The sequence below is a fragment of the Arachis duranensis genome, chromosome 4, assembly GCF_000817695.3.
Source record: "Arachis duranensis cultivar V14167 chromosome 4, aradu.V14167.gnm2.J7QH, whole genome shotgun sequence".
Lineage (NCBI taxonomy): Eukaryota > Viridiplantae > Streptophyta > Magnoliopsida > Fabales > Fabaceae > Arachis > Arachis duranensis.
The window spans coordinates 90,287,633-90,305,335 of NC_029775.3; the positions used below are offsets into that span (position 1 = coordinate 90,287,633).

Genomic DNA, 17,703 nt, shown 5'->3' on the forward strand with positions numbered 1-17,703 from the left:
TATAAAAGAGAAACTATTCAAAAATAGAAAATCACATTTTATTCTCTAAAGTGAAATTCAAACTTTAGAGAATCCAAATTTTATATATATATACCAAAAATCAGTCACTCTGTAAAAAAATATATATTTAACATTTTATAAAATATTTTTTATTATATTACTGTAAATAAATTTGATTATTGTGCTACTATAAATTTAATTGTTCTGGTACTAATCATTTAATTTAAAAGATATGTAAACTAATATGTATAATTAATATACAAATATATAATTATAATTTATTGACTATTATGCAATATTATAAAAAAATAAAACAAATTAAATAAGACGAGGGATCTTAAAATCATACGCGTGCACGCATATAAATAGTAGCAAACCTAGTAGGCGATTGCATAACCTGTGAGCTGTCGGCAAGAATAATGGACGTGGGTGTTGGTGGTACTTCTAAAACTGAAAAAGACCAAAATGACCGAAAGAGATATTGGGATGATACTGATGAGGGTCGAAGAAGTAAAATGCAAAGGAATGAACCACCTAATTCCCCATTGAGGTACAACAAGTTGAGAACAACAACCTCTCCTGCAAAACCCCCTTCTACTCCTCCTCCTCTTCCTCCTCCTCCTTCCGTTAATGTTACTACCAATTCTGTTATCGTTCCCTACGCTGGACCAACAACGCAAAACCGCAACATGCCACAAAAACACCACGAGGACTGGTTAAGTGATTTGTTTGCCACCACCAGTAGGGCGATCAAAGTAGACTACGGGATGAAGGACGGAGTGTACAATCTCAGCATCAGAAACGTCTCGGCTTCCGATGAAGCCGAGAGGGAGAAGCTCTTGACTCAGAGTGGAGCCATGCTGCTTCTTCAAGGTGAGGCGCTTAGCAGTTTGGGACAACAACTCAGCTCTCTCTTCCAGAAATCGCTTCAATCCACACTTGCAAACTTTCCATTAGTTCCTATTGAAAAACCACAAGATAATATTGTTTCTCATCAAGATTTAAAATAAAATTGACGATAATAATAATAGTAGTAATAAATTTGTTCTCTAAATCATGTAATTCAACAAAGTACTGTGTATGAGATATGTCACACAATATATAATAACTTAGAATTATTTCCCATTATTAACAATATGACGCAAATATTATCATTATTGTTGTTGTTGCATAGTAAACTAAGCACTTTGAGTTAGATCTTCTTTCGGGAAGGAATAGATCGAATATCCAACAAGTAGTTATATATCATCATTCGCATTCCAGTTCAAAATTAGATTGTCAATATTTTCATGAAGCCTCTCTCAATCACTTTTTTTCAGATTTGGAAGCAAACTCAGAGTGATCACAGTTCCTATGCTGATCAGTTTAAGGGGACATGTAAAGACAAGACCAACATACAGTTACACACCAATAGAAATCTCAAATTCAGTTAGTTACTAGTTCTTATTATTCTTAGAATAGCAGCCCAAGAGGGTACCAAACCATACCGGACCACAATCACTACAAAATAAAATCACCAATTTTGCTACCCTTAAAAAATGTGGTTATATTAAAAATGAAAAAAAATGATACATTTACCAAAAGTTATGCGTATTTGACTATGGAGATCATCTTAGTTCAATATAAATTTTCAAATGTTTGGCTCATTTCATACCAACAAAAGAAAAAAAGTATTGGCGAAAAAAATCTTTATGTTTATGCACAGCGACGCCAATTTTCACCATGAATTATTCTTTACAATAGAAAAATATATATAGTTGATGCAAAAACCATATTCATGAATAGTATCATATAGACAAACAGTACCGTATATGTATACTAGTATAATAACCATAATCAATAAGATCTTAGCCAACAATAAATCAACAAATATTTTTTAAATTGTATTTTATTTTTTTTAATTATTATTAATTAATAATTATTTAAATTTTATATTTTAAAAAATATAAAATTAATAATTATTAATTATAATTATTTAAACTTAACTGATTAAAAATTATTTACTTATATTTTTCCTGACCCCAATTGTCGTATATATACGTCAACAGTGGCATACTGTCCATTAACTATTACTTATTGCTTCCGAGAGCTATGGATTGTCTTTGTTTGTTGAAGTCAATTATATATTCTTAACAATTTCCTCCGGGTATCATGCTCATATATATTATGTTCATGAAAAATAAAAATAAATTAGAGTTAAGTATAATTTTAGTTTTTAATATAGAGGTTAAAAATTTATTTTGTTTTTGACTTTTTTTTATTATAAAATAGTCTCAAAAGTTTTAATTTGTTTAAAAATCGTCATACCAATAAAAATATTCTTCTCCCATCTTCTCCAAAATGCAAAAACAAAAGCAAATGCAGAAGTAGCATGCAGAAGCAGAAAACAAAAACAATAAAACAACATCAACAATAAAACAATAACAACTAGAAGAACAACACCAACAACAAAAATGATAATGAAATCAAAACAACAACAAAAGTAAAACTAGAAACAGAAACAAAAATAAAAAAAAATTAGAAAAAAGGCAGCGACGGTGGTGAAGGAGAAAGGGTTGCGACGGTGAACTACGAATCGCGAGGGGAGGAGAGATGCGGTGGTGGTAGCGGATCGCATGAAAAGAGCTGCGGCAGTAGTAGCGACGCCGCGAATTACGACGAAAACGACGAGAAAGCAGCAATAAGGAAACGGTGGCGGCGGCGGCGTAGAAATTTCTCACTCTCCATCACAAGTAACAGCACGGGCGGTAGCAAAAAAATATCAGAGACAAAATAAATTTTTGCCCTCTACATTAGGGACCAAAATCGTACTTAATCCAATAAATTACATATTTTATATAATTTAAAATTTTGTCATCATAAATTAGTTAAAACTTAAAACAGAAAAGTACTCGATGTTCTTTAATTAATTATTAGGACTTTGAAAAAATTAAAATGGTTTTCTCACGCAAAAATTGAATACCTATTTGTGCTGACGTTTTGACAGCAATACAAACATAATAAATCTATTGGGTGTGTACCGAGATAATTCAATTATTGTTCACTAAATAATATTATCATTTTTCGTAAGAGCTTTATTTGTTTAAGTTTGGATTGAAGTATGAATTTTTTGTATGTATAAGTGTTTTTTTTTTGTTTTATTTTATACTGGAACTTTTATTTGTTTTAAGTATAATAATAATAATTTAATTCTAGATCTTTTAGTTATAAAAACTTTGGTGTCATCTTGTATATTATTTATCTAAAAAAATTTAAGATAATAAAAAATATAAAAATAATTATCTTTAACATAAATTATAAATATTTATTTATAAAATTAGATTGAGCAATATTAATGTTTTTTGACTAATAATTCTATTAAATAAAGGTAGTACAATATAATTCGATAAGAAAAAGTTGAAGGAGTCAGCAATTTTTATATTTTGTGACTAACATTTAATCATAAAAAGAAAAGTGAATAATTTTTAACTATTGAATGTAATTTTATCATTAAAAATATTATTGATGACCAATAATAATTACAATACACAAAAGTTGTTGGCCCCTAATACTCCTTATTCTGTAAAATAAAAGGAGAACAGAAAACGTAAACAAGAATAGAAAGAAAGAATAATATTTTACAGAATATAATATTCTAAAATGTTCCTAAATACTTTTACAACGGAGATTATGGATTTCAGTATATATTTTATTGGAGTAAATTAATTTGAATAAAAAATTATGAGTTGAGTATTATACGTCCAGGGATAGTTGGTTGTTTTAAAAAGAGGAATTTTATTACACAGTTGTTTCGCATGGTAAGAATTTAATCTTCATTGCGTACAGGATCTACAAGAGTGCGACGAAATTCATGATTTATCTTTCAGACTGGTGTGATCCAACCTGATCTTATAGACCAGATCAGACTCGTATGACTTTGACTCATTCTGAGCTCTCCTTATTGCAAATTAAATATAAATTCATTTAAGACATGTTAACTTAACGCCAAGTAGCAGTTTTGTTAGGTTGATTTGGATTTAAGCATCTTTAAAATTAAGTAAGACATATTAAAAATGTTTTTTTATGACTGAAATAAACTAAACAAAGAAAAAATAAACAAAATAAAGACCTGTTTAAATAGAGAGACAATCATGTTTAACACTACTCTTAAACTCCTCTCAAAGTGAAAGAAGTTCCACATACGAAAGTTGTAACTTCATCGTTATTTTTGTCATAGTATCTGCCACAGTGTTTGCATCTCTCATAATCAAACGAAAGTCAACATGCCAATTTCAATGCATGATATCTCTTATTTTGAGCACCAATGGATCAATAAACCCAAAACCATCTTGAGTAACAAGATTAAATACTTCCACACAATCCGTCTCACAAATAACATCTCGTTGACCCACATCCCAAACTAAGAGATATCCTCTCCAAATAGCAAACAATTCTCCTTAAAGAATACTATTACTCTCAATTATTCCCAAACACCCCTTTTGCCAACTCCCATTACAATCTCTAATAACACAAGCAAAACCAACACTATCACCCGAACCAAAATAACTAGCATCACAATTAATCTTAAAAGTACCAATGGATGGGGGATTCTAAAAATCATTAGAGTAGAGGAAAGGGACATATGTTATAATTCAAAAATATTCCTAAACTCCTTTTCTGAAGTTAATGCCAGACAAATCACTTTTTTCAGAGGCCAAGTTTCATGAGGATTAAAGATGTCATTATTCCTTACTCGCCATATCCACCAATGTCCTGAAAAGAACTTGAACGGATGCTCTCTGCTATGATACAAGAACCAGTTCTTCAAATTCAAAGGATGACAAGAAATATCCAACTTATGCCAGACAAGCTGAGCTTTTGGACAATCTCAAATACAATGTAAAACCGATTCCTGGCTAAAAAGACATTTTGAACACCTATCCGATGACGACATCCCTCTTCTAAAGCAAAAACTTGCAGTAGGAAGAGCCTCCTTAAGACACAACCAAGCCAAAAACTCATACTTTTCTGAAACAAGATGACGCCAAAGCCAAAGCCAATTCTCCCGCTCTTCTCAACCAAACAGCTGCTTACACAACCACAAGTAACTATTGTGTGAGTCATAAACTTTGGCAGCAGACCTACACCAATACCAACCCACTTCCGGACCAACTTGTTCATCAACCGACCAAAAAGGTTATTAAAAAGGTTATTTAACGCTTTTAGTATTACTTTACTTTTTGAGTTCTGCTAGGGAACCAAGAGGGGTTCAGCCAACTCTTGCCAACTTTTTAATGGGTTGGATCTCGAAACTCATCTTAATAAAAATAAGTTAATATATATGGATATTTCTTTTACTAAGTATCAGAATGTTTCTTTTTTATACTAAATGGATGTTCTTTTGTATTGCAAATGTGAATGTCTCTATTTCTTTAAGAATTTCATAATTTTTTAATTTTATAAGTATTTAATTATTTTTGCTAAAATATAATTGGATATTTTTTTTGTTAAGTATTAGGATATCTTTTTCATATTAAATGAATGTTTTTTTTTTATATTTCTGTAATTGTTTAAGGACAATTCGTGCTCCACCACTCCTTTTGGTTAAGATCAAATGTATAGTTTGCAGTCTCATAAATGGCGAAAGAACTTGAGAACAAAGTCAAAGAGGCATTATTGGATGACAATTTTGCCCTCGCTGTCGATTACTACTCTCAACCAATTTTTCCCATACTCTTGTCTCTGGCTCTCTTTATTCTCATATTATCTCTTCTTTACATCTTAAAGTGCTTGCTTTTCTTTAAGATGATAAAGTTCGAGTTCTTGCACCATGTAGGGGTTAACTATCTCTTCGCACTATGGATCTCGTGGCTCTTGCTTCTTGAATCGTCACCCTTCATGGCACCCAAATCGTCCCTTACCTGGCGCTGTGGTGGTTGTTCGTGGTCCCTATGGTGATGCTTGACGTGAAGATCTACGGACAGTGGTTCACGAAAGGAAAGAGGTTTTTGTCAACGGTGACGAATCCGACGAGCCAGATATCCGTGATAGAAGAGGAGTGGGTCGTGGTGGGAAGGCGGAGAGGACCTGAAGGTGAGAAAGAGAGGTCTGTGCGTGTGATTGTTGGAAGTTGGTAGGTTAATGTGAGAGAGAAGATGAAAATTTTTATAGGTTTTAATTAGGTTTACTTAATCAATTTTAAATTTTTTAAATTTTAAATTTAAAAAATTTAAAAATAATTATTAATATAATTATAATTAATTAAGTTGTTTCATTCTTGACTGATTAGGAATTGTTCCATATACTTTTCCTTATTTTTTTTATTTACGCGTTGGATTACCTCATGTTGTTATATCGCTTAATATATAGCCTAAAGAACATTAATAAAGTTATGGCAATCCACAAAAAATAATAATAATAATAATAATAATAATAATAAAATAAAAAGCTTATTAAAGATTATTAACACGTGATTCACGGTCCGTTATAATATGCTACCGTGGTGATGACTTACCAAAAGAACGTATATTTTGAAATGTCAAGAATAAGGATAATAACTAAACTAATTTATGTGCATACACTAGTAAAATTAATTAGCATTTGCTCTTAATATATAGTCAATCAAGCAAGTACATATTTAAAGACTTGGAAGCTCACTAATTCATAAACAAAGACTTTATATAATTGTCCAAGTCATTTGTGTAAAATTGACTAAGTAAACAATGCAAATGTTTAACGAAAATGAAAGAAGAAAAAGATATTAAGATAAAAAGTTCCTAAGCTTATATTGTATATTATAATTAGATACTTAATTGAAATAGAAAATATAAATTTAAGGACTTTGAGAATATTTTATATTTTCAAACAAATACTAGCCAGCTACTTGCGTAATAGTGACATAACACTACAAGAAAAAAAGTCTATCACTAATAAACCACTATTTTATGGTTTACAATGTGTTTAATTATGTGGTTTTATCATGGTCTTTACCCACTTATTCATATAATTAGCATGTATTTATATTTCCTTTCAAAACTTATTACATGATTGAAAACATGATTCTTTGGTCTTAATTTAGCTAATCTTAATCTTCTCTTATTACCATTCGATGCATTGATCTGTGTGTTAAGTGTTTCAGGCTTTATAGGGCATGAATGAGTGAGAGATTGGGAAGGAAGCTTGCAAAAATGGAAGGAACACAAGAAATTGAGAAGATGAGCAGCGAGAAGTGACGCGTACGCGTCAGCGACACGACCGCGCGGAAGAAAGGAATTCACAGTGACGCGGCCGCATGGCTCACGTGACCGCGCGGATTGGAAAAGCACAAGTGACGCGGAAGCGTGGACGACGCGAACGCGTGGCAGGGAAAAACGCGAATGACGCGTTTGCATGGATGACGCGATCGCGTGACGTGCGCGATCTGCAGAATTACAAAAGTCGCTGGCAGAGATTCTGGGCCGCATTTCAACCTAGTTTTCGGCCCAGAAATACAGATTAAAGTCAGGGGAACTTACAGAAACTCATTATGCTCTGATAATTCACAATCTTTAGTTTAGATGTAGTTTTAGAGAGAGAGGCTATCTCCTCTCTCTCAGGATTTAGGATTAGGATTTTTAGGAATTAGGAATTTGTCTCATATTCACATCAGGTTCAATATTTATTTATTTTGACTACTCTTCTACTTTGAGATACTTAAATGCTTTCATTTGTATTTGATTTATGTTGCCCAATTGAATTTTTTCATGTTAGATTTTATTGCTTTGAATGTATTGTCATTTTAGGTATTCCAGATATTGATGATTTTAATTTAGCTTTCTACATCTTTGGTTTTGGTTAAGAAATCAGTAACTCAGAAGTTACCTTAATTCAATATAATGATAATTGTTATCTTTGCTAATTGAATTGAACTTCAATAATCCCAACCTTTTCTTAGGAAATAAATAGGATTCGAAGATCAAACTAATTAATCGCTTGACTTTCCTTTGCTTTAGTAAAGGTCAACTAAGTGGAATTAAGATTCAACTTTCATTATTATTGATAAGGATAACTAAGTCTGGACTTCCAATTTCTTATACCTTGCCAAAAGTTTATTTTATAGTTATTTATTTATTTTAATTGTCATTTGAATTACTTGTCATACTTCTTCCTTATTTCCAAAACCACCAATTTTACCTTTTTCATAGCCAATAATAAGAACATACTTCCCTGCAATTCCTTGAGAAGACGACCCGAGGTTTAAATACTTCGGTTATCAATTTATTTAGGGGTTTGTTACTTGTGACAACCAAAACGTTTGTACAAAGGGATTTCTATTGGTTTAGAATCTATATCTACAACGCGACTATTTTTATAAAATTCTTCACTAGCAAAAATCCCAACGTCAAAATGGCGCCGTTGCCGGGGAATTGCAAACGTGTGTCTTATTATTGGTTATTGTAAATATTTTTCAAAAAAATATTTTTCTTTTACTTGTTTATTTGTTTCTCCTTTTTCCCCCTTATTTCTGATAACTACTATGAATTCTCACCCCTCTCGCTTTGAGTTTGGTTCTAACTTTGTTGAAGGAAATAGAAACCACAGCATGAATATGCATCAAGGTCAGACCATTCAAGGATGGATGGAGCCAAGAGGATCTAATCAACCCTTTAGGCAACAACACCCTTCAAGATATCATGGACAACGACCATTCTACAATGCATACCCAGCTGAAAGATATGGTGGACAACCTTGTAACTACCAACAAGCCCCACCCTGTGCCTATAGGCCATCCTCACAACATAACTTTGAACCACCACACTCACAAGCCCCTTTCCACCATTCACCTCCATATGACCCCAATCCTTATTCACCACACCAACCACCATATGAACCATACCCAGAACCACCACCTCAATATACACCATCTCCTTATCATTATCGAGATGAACCACATTCCTACCATGAACCCCTTCTCCCAACAAATGAACCCTCCTATACACCCCAAACCTCCATGGAGAAAGAATTTACCGATCTAAACTCTACTATAGAAGCTCTCGTCACCCAAATCGAACCACTGAATGCCTTCAACAATCAACCCTCAAGCTCTAGTGCACTTCCTTTTCAACCATATAATAATCCACCCATCCCATCACCACCATCCATGAAAGAGCACCCACATCTATCAATCCAAGAGCAAGATGATCCCAATTATGCTATTGATATGGAACAAGAGAGAGAGGATTGTCTTCGCAAATCCATACGTCATAAGGAGCTAGAGGAGGCACTAAAGGTGAAGGTAGAAGAGACCCTTGGAGGTGAAGGAGTAATTGAAGGGAGTTGTCATGGAAAGGTAATCATCAAGGAGGAGCAAGAGTCAAGGGATCATTTCAAGGAAACAGTAGATCAATTTCATGCAACCCTTCATCAATTGGAGCAAGCAATAAGTCAATTACCTTCCGGACGTTCGGATACTCAAGGGACCCCCATGGCTTCATGTGGAGAATCTAATGAAGAACGTAACATGAAGGAGACACTAGAGACTCCAGTGGACAATAAGGAGCATGACTTTGTACTGGAACAAGTGGAAAAAGCCATAATATTTGCAGAGAAAGAAGTGGTTGAAGACTTAGGAGATGTAGAACCTCCAGGAGAAATTCAAGTCATAAAGCCTCCTTTCAAGGTATTTGAAATTGATGTTGAGGAGGGTGTACAACCTCCAAGGCATGTCATAATAGAAGACTTGGAAGAGGTTAATCAAGATATGGAGATTCAAGAAGAAGAGGCACAACCTCCCATGCCCTTGGTGCGCAATAAAGAAGAGATTAAATTGGAAGCAAGCTACCAAGAGGAAGATGTTGAAATTGAAGAAGCTTGCAAAGAGGTGGAAGATGTCAAAGAAGAGCACAAGGGAGTAGAGCTTGCACGTTCATTAAAATCACCTCCCCCTAAGTTGCCATCATCCTTTACAACATTCAAGTGGGTGAAATTCATATCCCTTATCTTTCTAATTCCACTTGAATATGGGCTACTGGAGACGGATAGTCAACTTAGAGCTCTTTGTAACATTAAGAGTAAAAGGAAGATGGCCAGTGGTAAGAATTGTCCTGCAAGGTTCAACATGATTGTGTGCTCAACATTTAAACGCAAAGGTTGGTGTAGAGTTCAACTGAATGGGTCTAGGAAGTTGTCTGGCTGCTTCAGTGATAATTTAGACTATTTGCCACCTGGCTGGAACAATATTGCTCAACAAGAAGACGGGTGCAAAAGCAAGATTTGGGACCCCAGAATTCACTCTAGAAATCAACACTCTTGGGACCTTGTCACTTGCTTTAACTTGCTTGAAGGCTTTCTGCGCCTTGTTTGGGACCCCGGAGGCTACTGGAACTCCAAACATTGGTGGAGATTTTTGGATGAGTTCAAGCACAAGCCGCCATAACAGGAAGCTCCTCAAATGTCCAACTTAAGGACTTTAAAGCAAAGTGCTAGGTGGGAGATAACCTACCATGGTATGATCGTTTCTTTTTCATTTTTATTTAGTTTTATTTGTTTTTGAGTTTTATTTTATTTTATTGTATTGAACCTGGAATTTTGCATAACATTCATATTAGCATTGCATTCTGCATACTGCATTATTAAAAAAAAAGCATGCACGCGACGCGGCAGCGTCGCTGACGCGTCCGCGTCACATGTGCGTTGTGAAAAAAAGAAATCGAACAGAGAGTCACGCGAGAGCGTGGCTGGAGGCGTGCCCGTGGCATAAATCGTCCCACACGACTGCGTCGCTGACGCGTCCGCGTCGAGTAGGAACACTGGCCTCCCACGCGACCGCGTCACTCACGCGGCCGCGTGCCTTGGAATTCGACGTAGAAAAGGTGCGCGACCAAAAGTTGTGCTAGAGTGGTGTTGGATTGGTGCTAAACCCACAATTCTTCCCACGCGACCGTGTGACCGACACAACCGCGTCATATCCTCATAATGGCCACTCACGCGACCGCGTGCCCCACGCGATCGCGTCACCCAATTTTTGGCAATTAATGATTTTGAACAGAGAGTTGTGCAAGCGCGAGGGCATAAAACGGGTCACGCGACCGCGTGACGACCACGTCAATCTGTATAAGCACAAGTCACGTGACTGCGTGCCCCACGCGTCTGCGTCGCTTGCGCCGCATAGCTTATCCTAATTTGCCAAATATCTTATCTTTTCTTCACCAATCCTAATTTTTCCTCCCTCCTTTCTTACTCACTTCTTTCCCTTCTCATTCTTCTTATCTTTCATTTTCTTTTACTTAATTGCATACTTTCATTCATTGCATTATTTTCATTGGTGTTGGAATTTTATTTGGGTCATTATTTTTTTTTTCTATATTTTTGTGGATTATTTGACAATTATATATTACTTTTTAAAGGGTTGCTTGCATGTTCAATTTAATACTTTCAAACAGCTTATTTACCATGCATGCTATGTGCTTGTGAAAACGCCCGTATGGGATTGTGCACTATTTTTAAGATTTCTTTTAATCTTCTACTATAAATGCTTGCTTTTCACAAAACCCTTTTTATATTTTATTAATTAAATATAATTGTCAATACAAATGTTATTGTTAGTTTCTTACGACTAACAATACATTAAAGCTTTTGATGCTTGATCTATGCTACTCATGCCCTTGCCGGCATGCTAATAAACATCTTGCATCCAATACTCCCCATGCCTTGCTATATTTCCATTGATGAACTGATCACATGGAATCGCGACAATGTCTTCCATTCACTATTTTCCTTACTTGGCATGATATTCACTCGTACCGCCCTCCTCTTTGCTCTACACCTTTGACTTCATATCCCTTTCTCTTCTCCCTTTTTCAGGCTGGCCACCAGAACGGGTAAGGAGAAAGCTTCTACAACGAGCAACAGTTGAGGAACCACAACACCTGCCCACCTGTACTTCTCAGCATGCACCGAGGACGGTGCAATATTTAAGTGTGGGGAGGTCGATACCGATCTCCACGGGTTAGTTAGCCCCTTCTCAACACCATTTTTTATTTTTCATTGTTGCATTTGCATGTTTGATTGCATGTTTATTTTTTGTGCATATTTTACCACTTGGTTAAAAGCAATATTTTCTTTTTCAAGAAATTTTTATAGTATTTCATTAATTTGAATAAAACTTTTTGAAAAACTTGTTTGAAGAAATATTATTTTGGAACATAGTTTAGAGCTCGAACACACAAAACCAGTGAGATTTTGAGCCTATTTGATTGGTTATATTTTATCAACCAATATTTTATTTTTGTTGTGTGTTTCTCTCTCTAAAATTGTGATCTTTGTCTTGCTTAATTCTATATTTCCATTATTTGATGTATGCATGCACTTATATGATTGAGGCCTTGTTTCACTGAGCTTACATACCCTTATGGCCTTACCTTTTATTATCCTTTGCAAACCCATGTTGAGCCTATTTTACCCCTTGTTCTTTACTTTAACTCATCACTAACTCTAATCGGAAAACAATAATGTCCCTAATTTGAACCCTTGATTAGCTTAGACTAGTGAGAATGCTCATGAATTAAGTGTGGGGAAAAGTGGGTTTGGAAACGTTTGGTTTGGGAATTGAGTATGTTAGACTTTGTGTGAAAATATGAAAAATGTTAAGAACATGTTTATGCATTCAAAACCTTAATCATATGCATTAAAAAAAAAGCAAGTAATAAAAGGGGACAAAATGCCCCAAAGTAAGTGTTGATATCAATGCATATGTACTAAACTCAAATTTAGGATGCATGAACATGTAATAAACACAATTAATGGGATGTTAGATTTTGTATTTTAATTAAATGAATTGTCTTAAGTTAGGTGGAAAGTTTATGTTAATTAAGGATTCAGATTTTAGTCCACTTGGCCAAATAGAATCCTACCTTGACCCTAACCCCATTACAACCCTTAAAAGACCTCTTGATTTGTGTATTGGTGCATTAAATTTTTGTTGATTGTTAGATGAAGAGCAAGCCTTAGAAAGCAAAATTAGTAGAGAATTGAGTGAATCGAACCTTAAACACCTGAGCGATTAGAATGTATACACTTCTGGTGAGGGTTCGATGCCCAATTCTTTGTTCCCGGCTTCCATGAGCTATCTTCTTCTTGCAAGTTATTTGTACTTCATTTTTATGATTTGAATTAGTGAAATCCAGTTCATATTTATTCTTGAAAGATTTATTTACTTTTTCACCAAGTAGGTAGAATCATTCTAGCATGTAGTTGCATTCACATTCATAGGTTGCAATTATTACATGATTGAAAACATGCTTCTTTGGTCTTAATTTAGCTAATCTTAATCCTCTCTTATTACCATTCGATGCCTTGATCTGTGTGTTAAGTGTTTCAGGCTTTATAGGGCATGAATGAGTGAGAGATTGGGAAGGAAGCTTGCAAAAATGGAAGGAACCCAAGAAATTGAGGAGATGACCAGCGAGAAATGACGCGTACACATCAGCGATGCGACCGCATGGAAGAAAGGAATTCGCAGTGACGTGGTCGCATGGCTCACGTGACCGCGCGGATTGGAAAAGCACAAGTGACGCGGAAGCGTGGACGACGCGAACGCGTGGCAGGGGAAAACGCGAATGACGCGTCCGCATGGATGACATGTCGCGTGACGTGCGCGATCTGCAGAATTACAAAAGTCGCTGGTAGAGATTCTGTGCCGCATTTCAACCCAGTTTTCGGCCCAGAAACACAGATTAAAGTCAGGGAACTTGCAGAAACTCATTATGCTTTGATAATTCACAATCTTTAGTTTAGATGTAGTTTTAGAGAGAGAGGCTCTCTCCTCTCTCTCAGGATTTAGGATTAGGATTTTTAGGAATTAGGAATTTGTCTCATATTCACACCAGGTTCAATATTTCTTTATTTTGACTACTCTTCTACTTTGAGATACTTAAATGCTTTCATTTGTATTTGATTTATGTTGCCCAATTGGCTTATGAATTTTTCCATGTTAGATTTTATTGCTTTAAATGTATTGTTATTTGAGGTATTCCAGATATTGATGATTTTAATTTAGCTTTCTACATTTTTGGTTTTGGTTAAGAAATCAGTAACTCAGGAGTTACCTCAACTCAATACAATTGATAATTGTTATCTTTGCTAATTGAATTGAACTTCAATAATCCCAACCTTTTCTTAGGAAATAAATAGGATTCGAAAATCAAACTAATTAATCGCTTGACTTTCCTTTGCTTTAGTAAAGGTCAACTAAGTGGAATTAAGATTCAACTTTCATTATTATTGATAAGGATAACTAAGTCTGGACTTCCAATTTCTTATACCTTGCCAAAAGTTTATTTTATAGTTATTTATTTATTTTAATTGTCATTTGAATTACTTGTCATACTTCTTCCTTATTTCCAAAACCCCCAATTTTACTTTTTTCATAGCCAATAATAAGAAGATACCTCCCTGCAATTCCTTGAGAAGACGACCCAAGGTTTAAATACTTCGGTTATCAATTTATTTAGGGGTTTGTTACTTGTGGCAACCAAAACGTTTGTACGAAGGGATTTCTGTTGGTTTAGAATCTATATCTACAACGTGACTATTTTTATAAAATTCTTCACTAGCAAAAATCCCAACGTCAATGACCACGCTTTTTTCTTGCTATGTTTTAAAAGCGTGACCAAAAGTAGTCAATGGCCACGCTTTTATGAGGGTAGCAACTGAATAGAGATTTGGCTGTTTTTTTCTTACTATTCTTTAAAAGCGTGGCAAAAATGGTCAATGGCCACACTTTTATAAGAGTGGCAATTGATTCGAGATTTGGCCACGCTTTTTTTGCTACGCTCAAAAAGCATAACCATAGAGAAAAATAGGCACGCTTTTAAAGTGTGGCGACAAAATCTTGTTATAGGGTCATTTTAAAAGCGTGGCAGTTTCTTCCAACTCTTTTGGCACGCTTAAAAAACGTTGCCAAAAGGTTCCTCAAAGAAAAAAAATTACAGAGAACTCCCTTCGAAATTACTAAGTTACAATTGCAATGCAACATCTACTTTTCCAAACTTTAGCTTTCCCCTTCTTTGAATTGCTCTAGCTCATTCAGATCAAAGAACTCAAAGCCCTCTACGCACGAAGTGACGATTGCTCCTAACCCTAACCTTGTCTTTATTGTGCCTCAACCCAACCCACACTTCATTGTGCCTCAGGAAGAACCCCCTAATCGTGATGAAGAACATCATATCGAAGAACCCTAACCTCTCTTCATTGTGCACTCCGCGAAGAACGTCACCGATGCGCGTGATGCTTCTATCGTCAATCCCTCTTCTGGCACCCATAACCCTCCTTTGAACCCGTAATCCTCCTTTGAGTTTCTTCTCTCTTCTCTCGACACTCTCTCCCTCAAGCTCACTGTGGCTCACCTCTCTCACGGCTGGTCTCGCCGTCGACCTCTCTCTCTCTCTCTCTCTCTCCAGTTTCACGCTTCTCTCGCGGCTGTCTCGGATTCTAGCTCGTCGCAAGCTCTATCACCACTGTCGCAAGTTCTCTCGTGCTCTGTCACCATCGCAAGCTCGTCTTTTTGCTTAGGCTGTCAACGCTTCCTTCGTCGTGAGTTGGTCCTTGGGTAGGGGAGTTTCACCTTCCTTCGGCCCTGTTATTTCTTTTTCAATTTCATTGTTGTAAGTCATCAGTATATCTTGAATTTGTTGTCGAAAGTTGAGATTGTTGCTGAAATAATGATTCAGCTAATTTTGTTTTGCTGTAAATCATATTCCGAGAATTTGAATTTAAGTTTTTGTTACTTAAAGTTATTCTACTTAAATTTGTTGTTAAAAATGATCAATGAGCTGAATTTGTTGCTGCTAAGTTGAATTGTTGCTGAACATATTACTGAGCAGTTTTTTTGTTGTTGGATAACATAACTGTTCTTTTAAGTAGCAAGTAGGTTTAAACTCTGTAATGAAACCAATGGGATTTATTTTAAAAATTATGGTTTTTAATATATGAATGTTTTAAAAGTGCATGAGTTGGTTATGGCTGTGTTGTGTTGAATGTGTTTGTGAAATTGATTTTTATTGTTAAAAAATGAATTAGGTTGCTGTCTTCTTGTTAAGGTTGGTAAATCAAGAACTGGGAGGATCAAATTGAGTTAGATGAAAAAGTGATTGAATTGAATTACCGCGGCTTGTAGGGGTTCTATTCCCTGGTGGCAATCGCTGAGAGGAAGCGTAGAGAGAAGCTCAGCAAGCGCTTAATTGCTTTATCTGCCCTTGTTCTTGGTATAATGTTTCATTTTAATTAAATAAGCATGACTAATAATTTTATTATTTTCAAAGATTTTTTTTTAGTTTATATGTTTTTTGTTAGATTAGAATTTCCAATATTTATCTTTTTTCTTTTGTAATCTCCATCTGATTACTTGTGTCATTTATTTCTGGACCTTAGTTTCTTACTCGTATTATGTAATGTTAATTGCTACTGTTCTCTCTTCCATTATATTCAACTTGAATTTTTCAATTTAGATATCTGAATTATGTACTATTTTTTTAAATATTTTATACTATGTGAATCATTGTTTATTATTTTGTTGTGTTCAATTTCTTTTACTATTCACTGCAACCTGTGAAAGTTTCAAAAGAAAGCAGTTATAGTTCAGATGACAGTGATAGGGAAGAAGAAAAACCTTCTAAAACTCCTAAGAAAAGTGTAAGCATCTCGCTTTGTATTTTAATATCGCTGTTTGAAGGCTTGTTTTGCTTTGTCTTGTGATTGTGCACTAAATGTATTTTCCTCTTGTGAAACAGGCTAAGGATGTCGAGATGGTTGATGCTGACTCAGCAAAGAAAGTTGTTTGTTACTGGTCTCACTTTTTATTCTTTTTAAATGTTCTAATATCTTTGATGGTAATATATCTTTGCTTTGCAGTCTAAAACCCCTTCTACACCTAGTGCTGCAACAGGTGGATCAAAGACACTATTTGTTGGAAACCTGTCATTTAGTTTGCAACAATCTGACTTGTATGTATTGTATATCTTATATTTCCTTATTTATAATGTATTTTTTTTCTTATGATGTCATGTTATTGTTGTTCAGTGAGGAGTTTTTCAAAGATTGTGGAGAAGTTGTTGATGTTCGTTTTTCTGTTGACGATACTAGGAGGTTTAAACGCTTTGGACATGTTGAGTTTGCTATTGCAGAGGCAGCACAAAGTGTAAGCTATTGCTCCTCAATATCTATAGAATATTAAGTTATTTGTGGTGGTTGCATAACTTTTGCTAGCTACTTTTCTAGAACTAATCAAATATATTAAGTGTTAAAATTAAATACTTTCTTTTTGAGTACTTGTGCTGTTGGAAGTTTTTGGCTGCGTTAAATAATTATCATGTTTTTTTATATGAAGTAAATTTAATTGTTGTAATATCATTCATTTTTAAGCTAATTTTTTTCCAACTACTGCCTTGCTATTTCTATGTTGTTAACTAATTGCTATGGGTGATCTTCCACCTATGGGTTTATCCCTATTTATATACTACTGGTGGTAGGTGTGACTAGAGTATTTTAAAGAAGGAAGTTGGAGTGGTGGTTATACTCTTATCCATAAACTTTAAAATTCTAAATCTATCTTCTAATTGGTTTTTAAATTTCAAATTGGGAGAGAGGCGGTTATTACATTACTATCCCCATAAGAAAAAGAATTTGTTCCGAAATTCCACGTCCCTAATTGGTCGATAAGGATTATTAGGTAACCTAGGTGTTACGTTG

The 17,703-nt window shown here is 34.8% G+C and overlaps 1 protein-coding gene across 1 annotated transcript; it reads left to right on the top strand.

Annotated features, from left to right (window-relative positions):
* Positions 1–419: 419 nt before the first annotated feature.
* Positions 420–17,188, top strand: LOC107484435 (nucleolin 2). The gene is made up of 5 exons (XM_016105015.3): positions 420–873; positions 16,571–16,647; positions 16,746–16,790; positions 16,867–16,958; positions 17,035–17,188. Exons 1-5 carry the CDS (start codon positions 420–422, stop codon positions 17,186–17,188), a joined length of 822 nt encoding a protein of 273 aa, XP_015960501.3.
* Positions 17,189–17,703: the final 515 nt, after the last annotated feature.

What these genes read in the sequence shown, in the direction of transcription:
- LOC107484435 (XM_016105015.3), top strand. Translation starts at nt 420, where the DNA reads ATGGACGTGGGTGTTGGTGGTACTTCTAAAACTGAAAAAGACCAAAAT. An exon ending in AGCCATGCTGCTTCTTCAAG is followed by an intron (nt 874 to 16,570) that starts GTGAGGCGCTTA and finishes AACCTGTGAAAG; the next exon opens with TTTCAAAAGAAAGCAGTTAT. An exon ending in AGTTTGCAACAATCTGACTT is followed by an intron (nt 16,959 to 17,034) that starts GTATGTATTGTA and finishes ATTGTTGTTCAG; the next exon opens with TGAGGAGTTTTTCAAAGATT.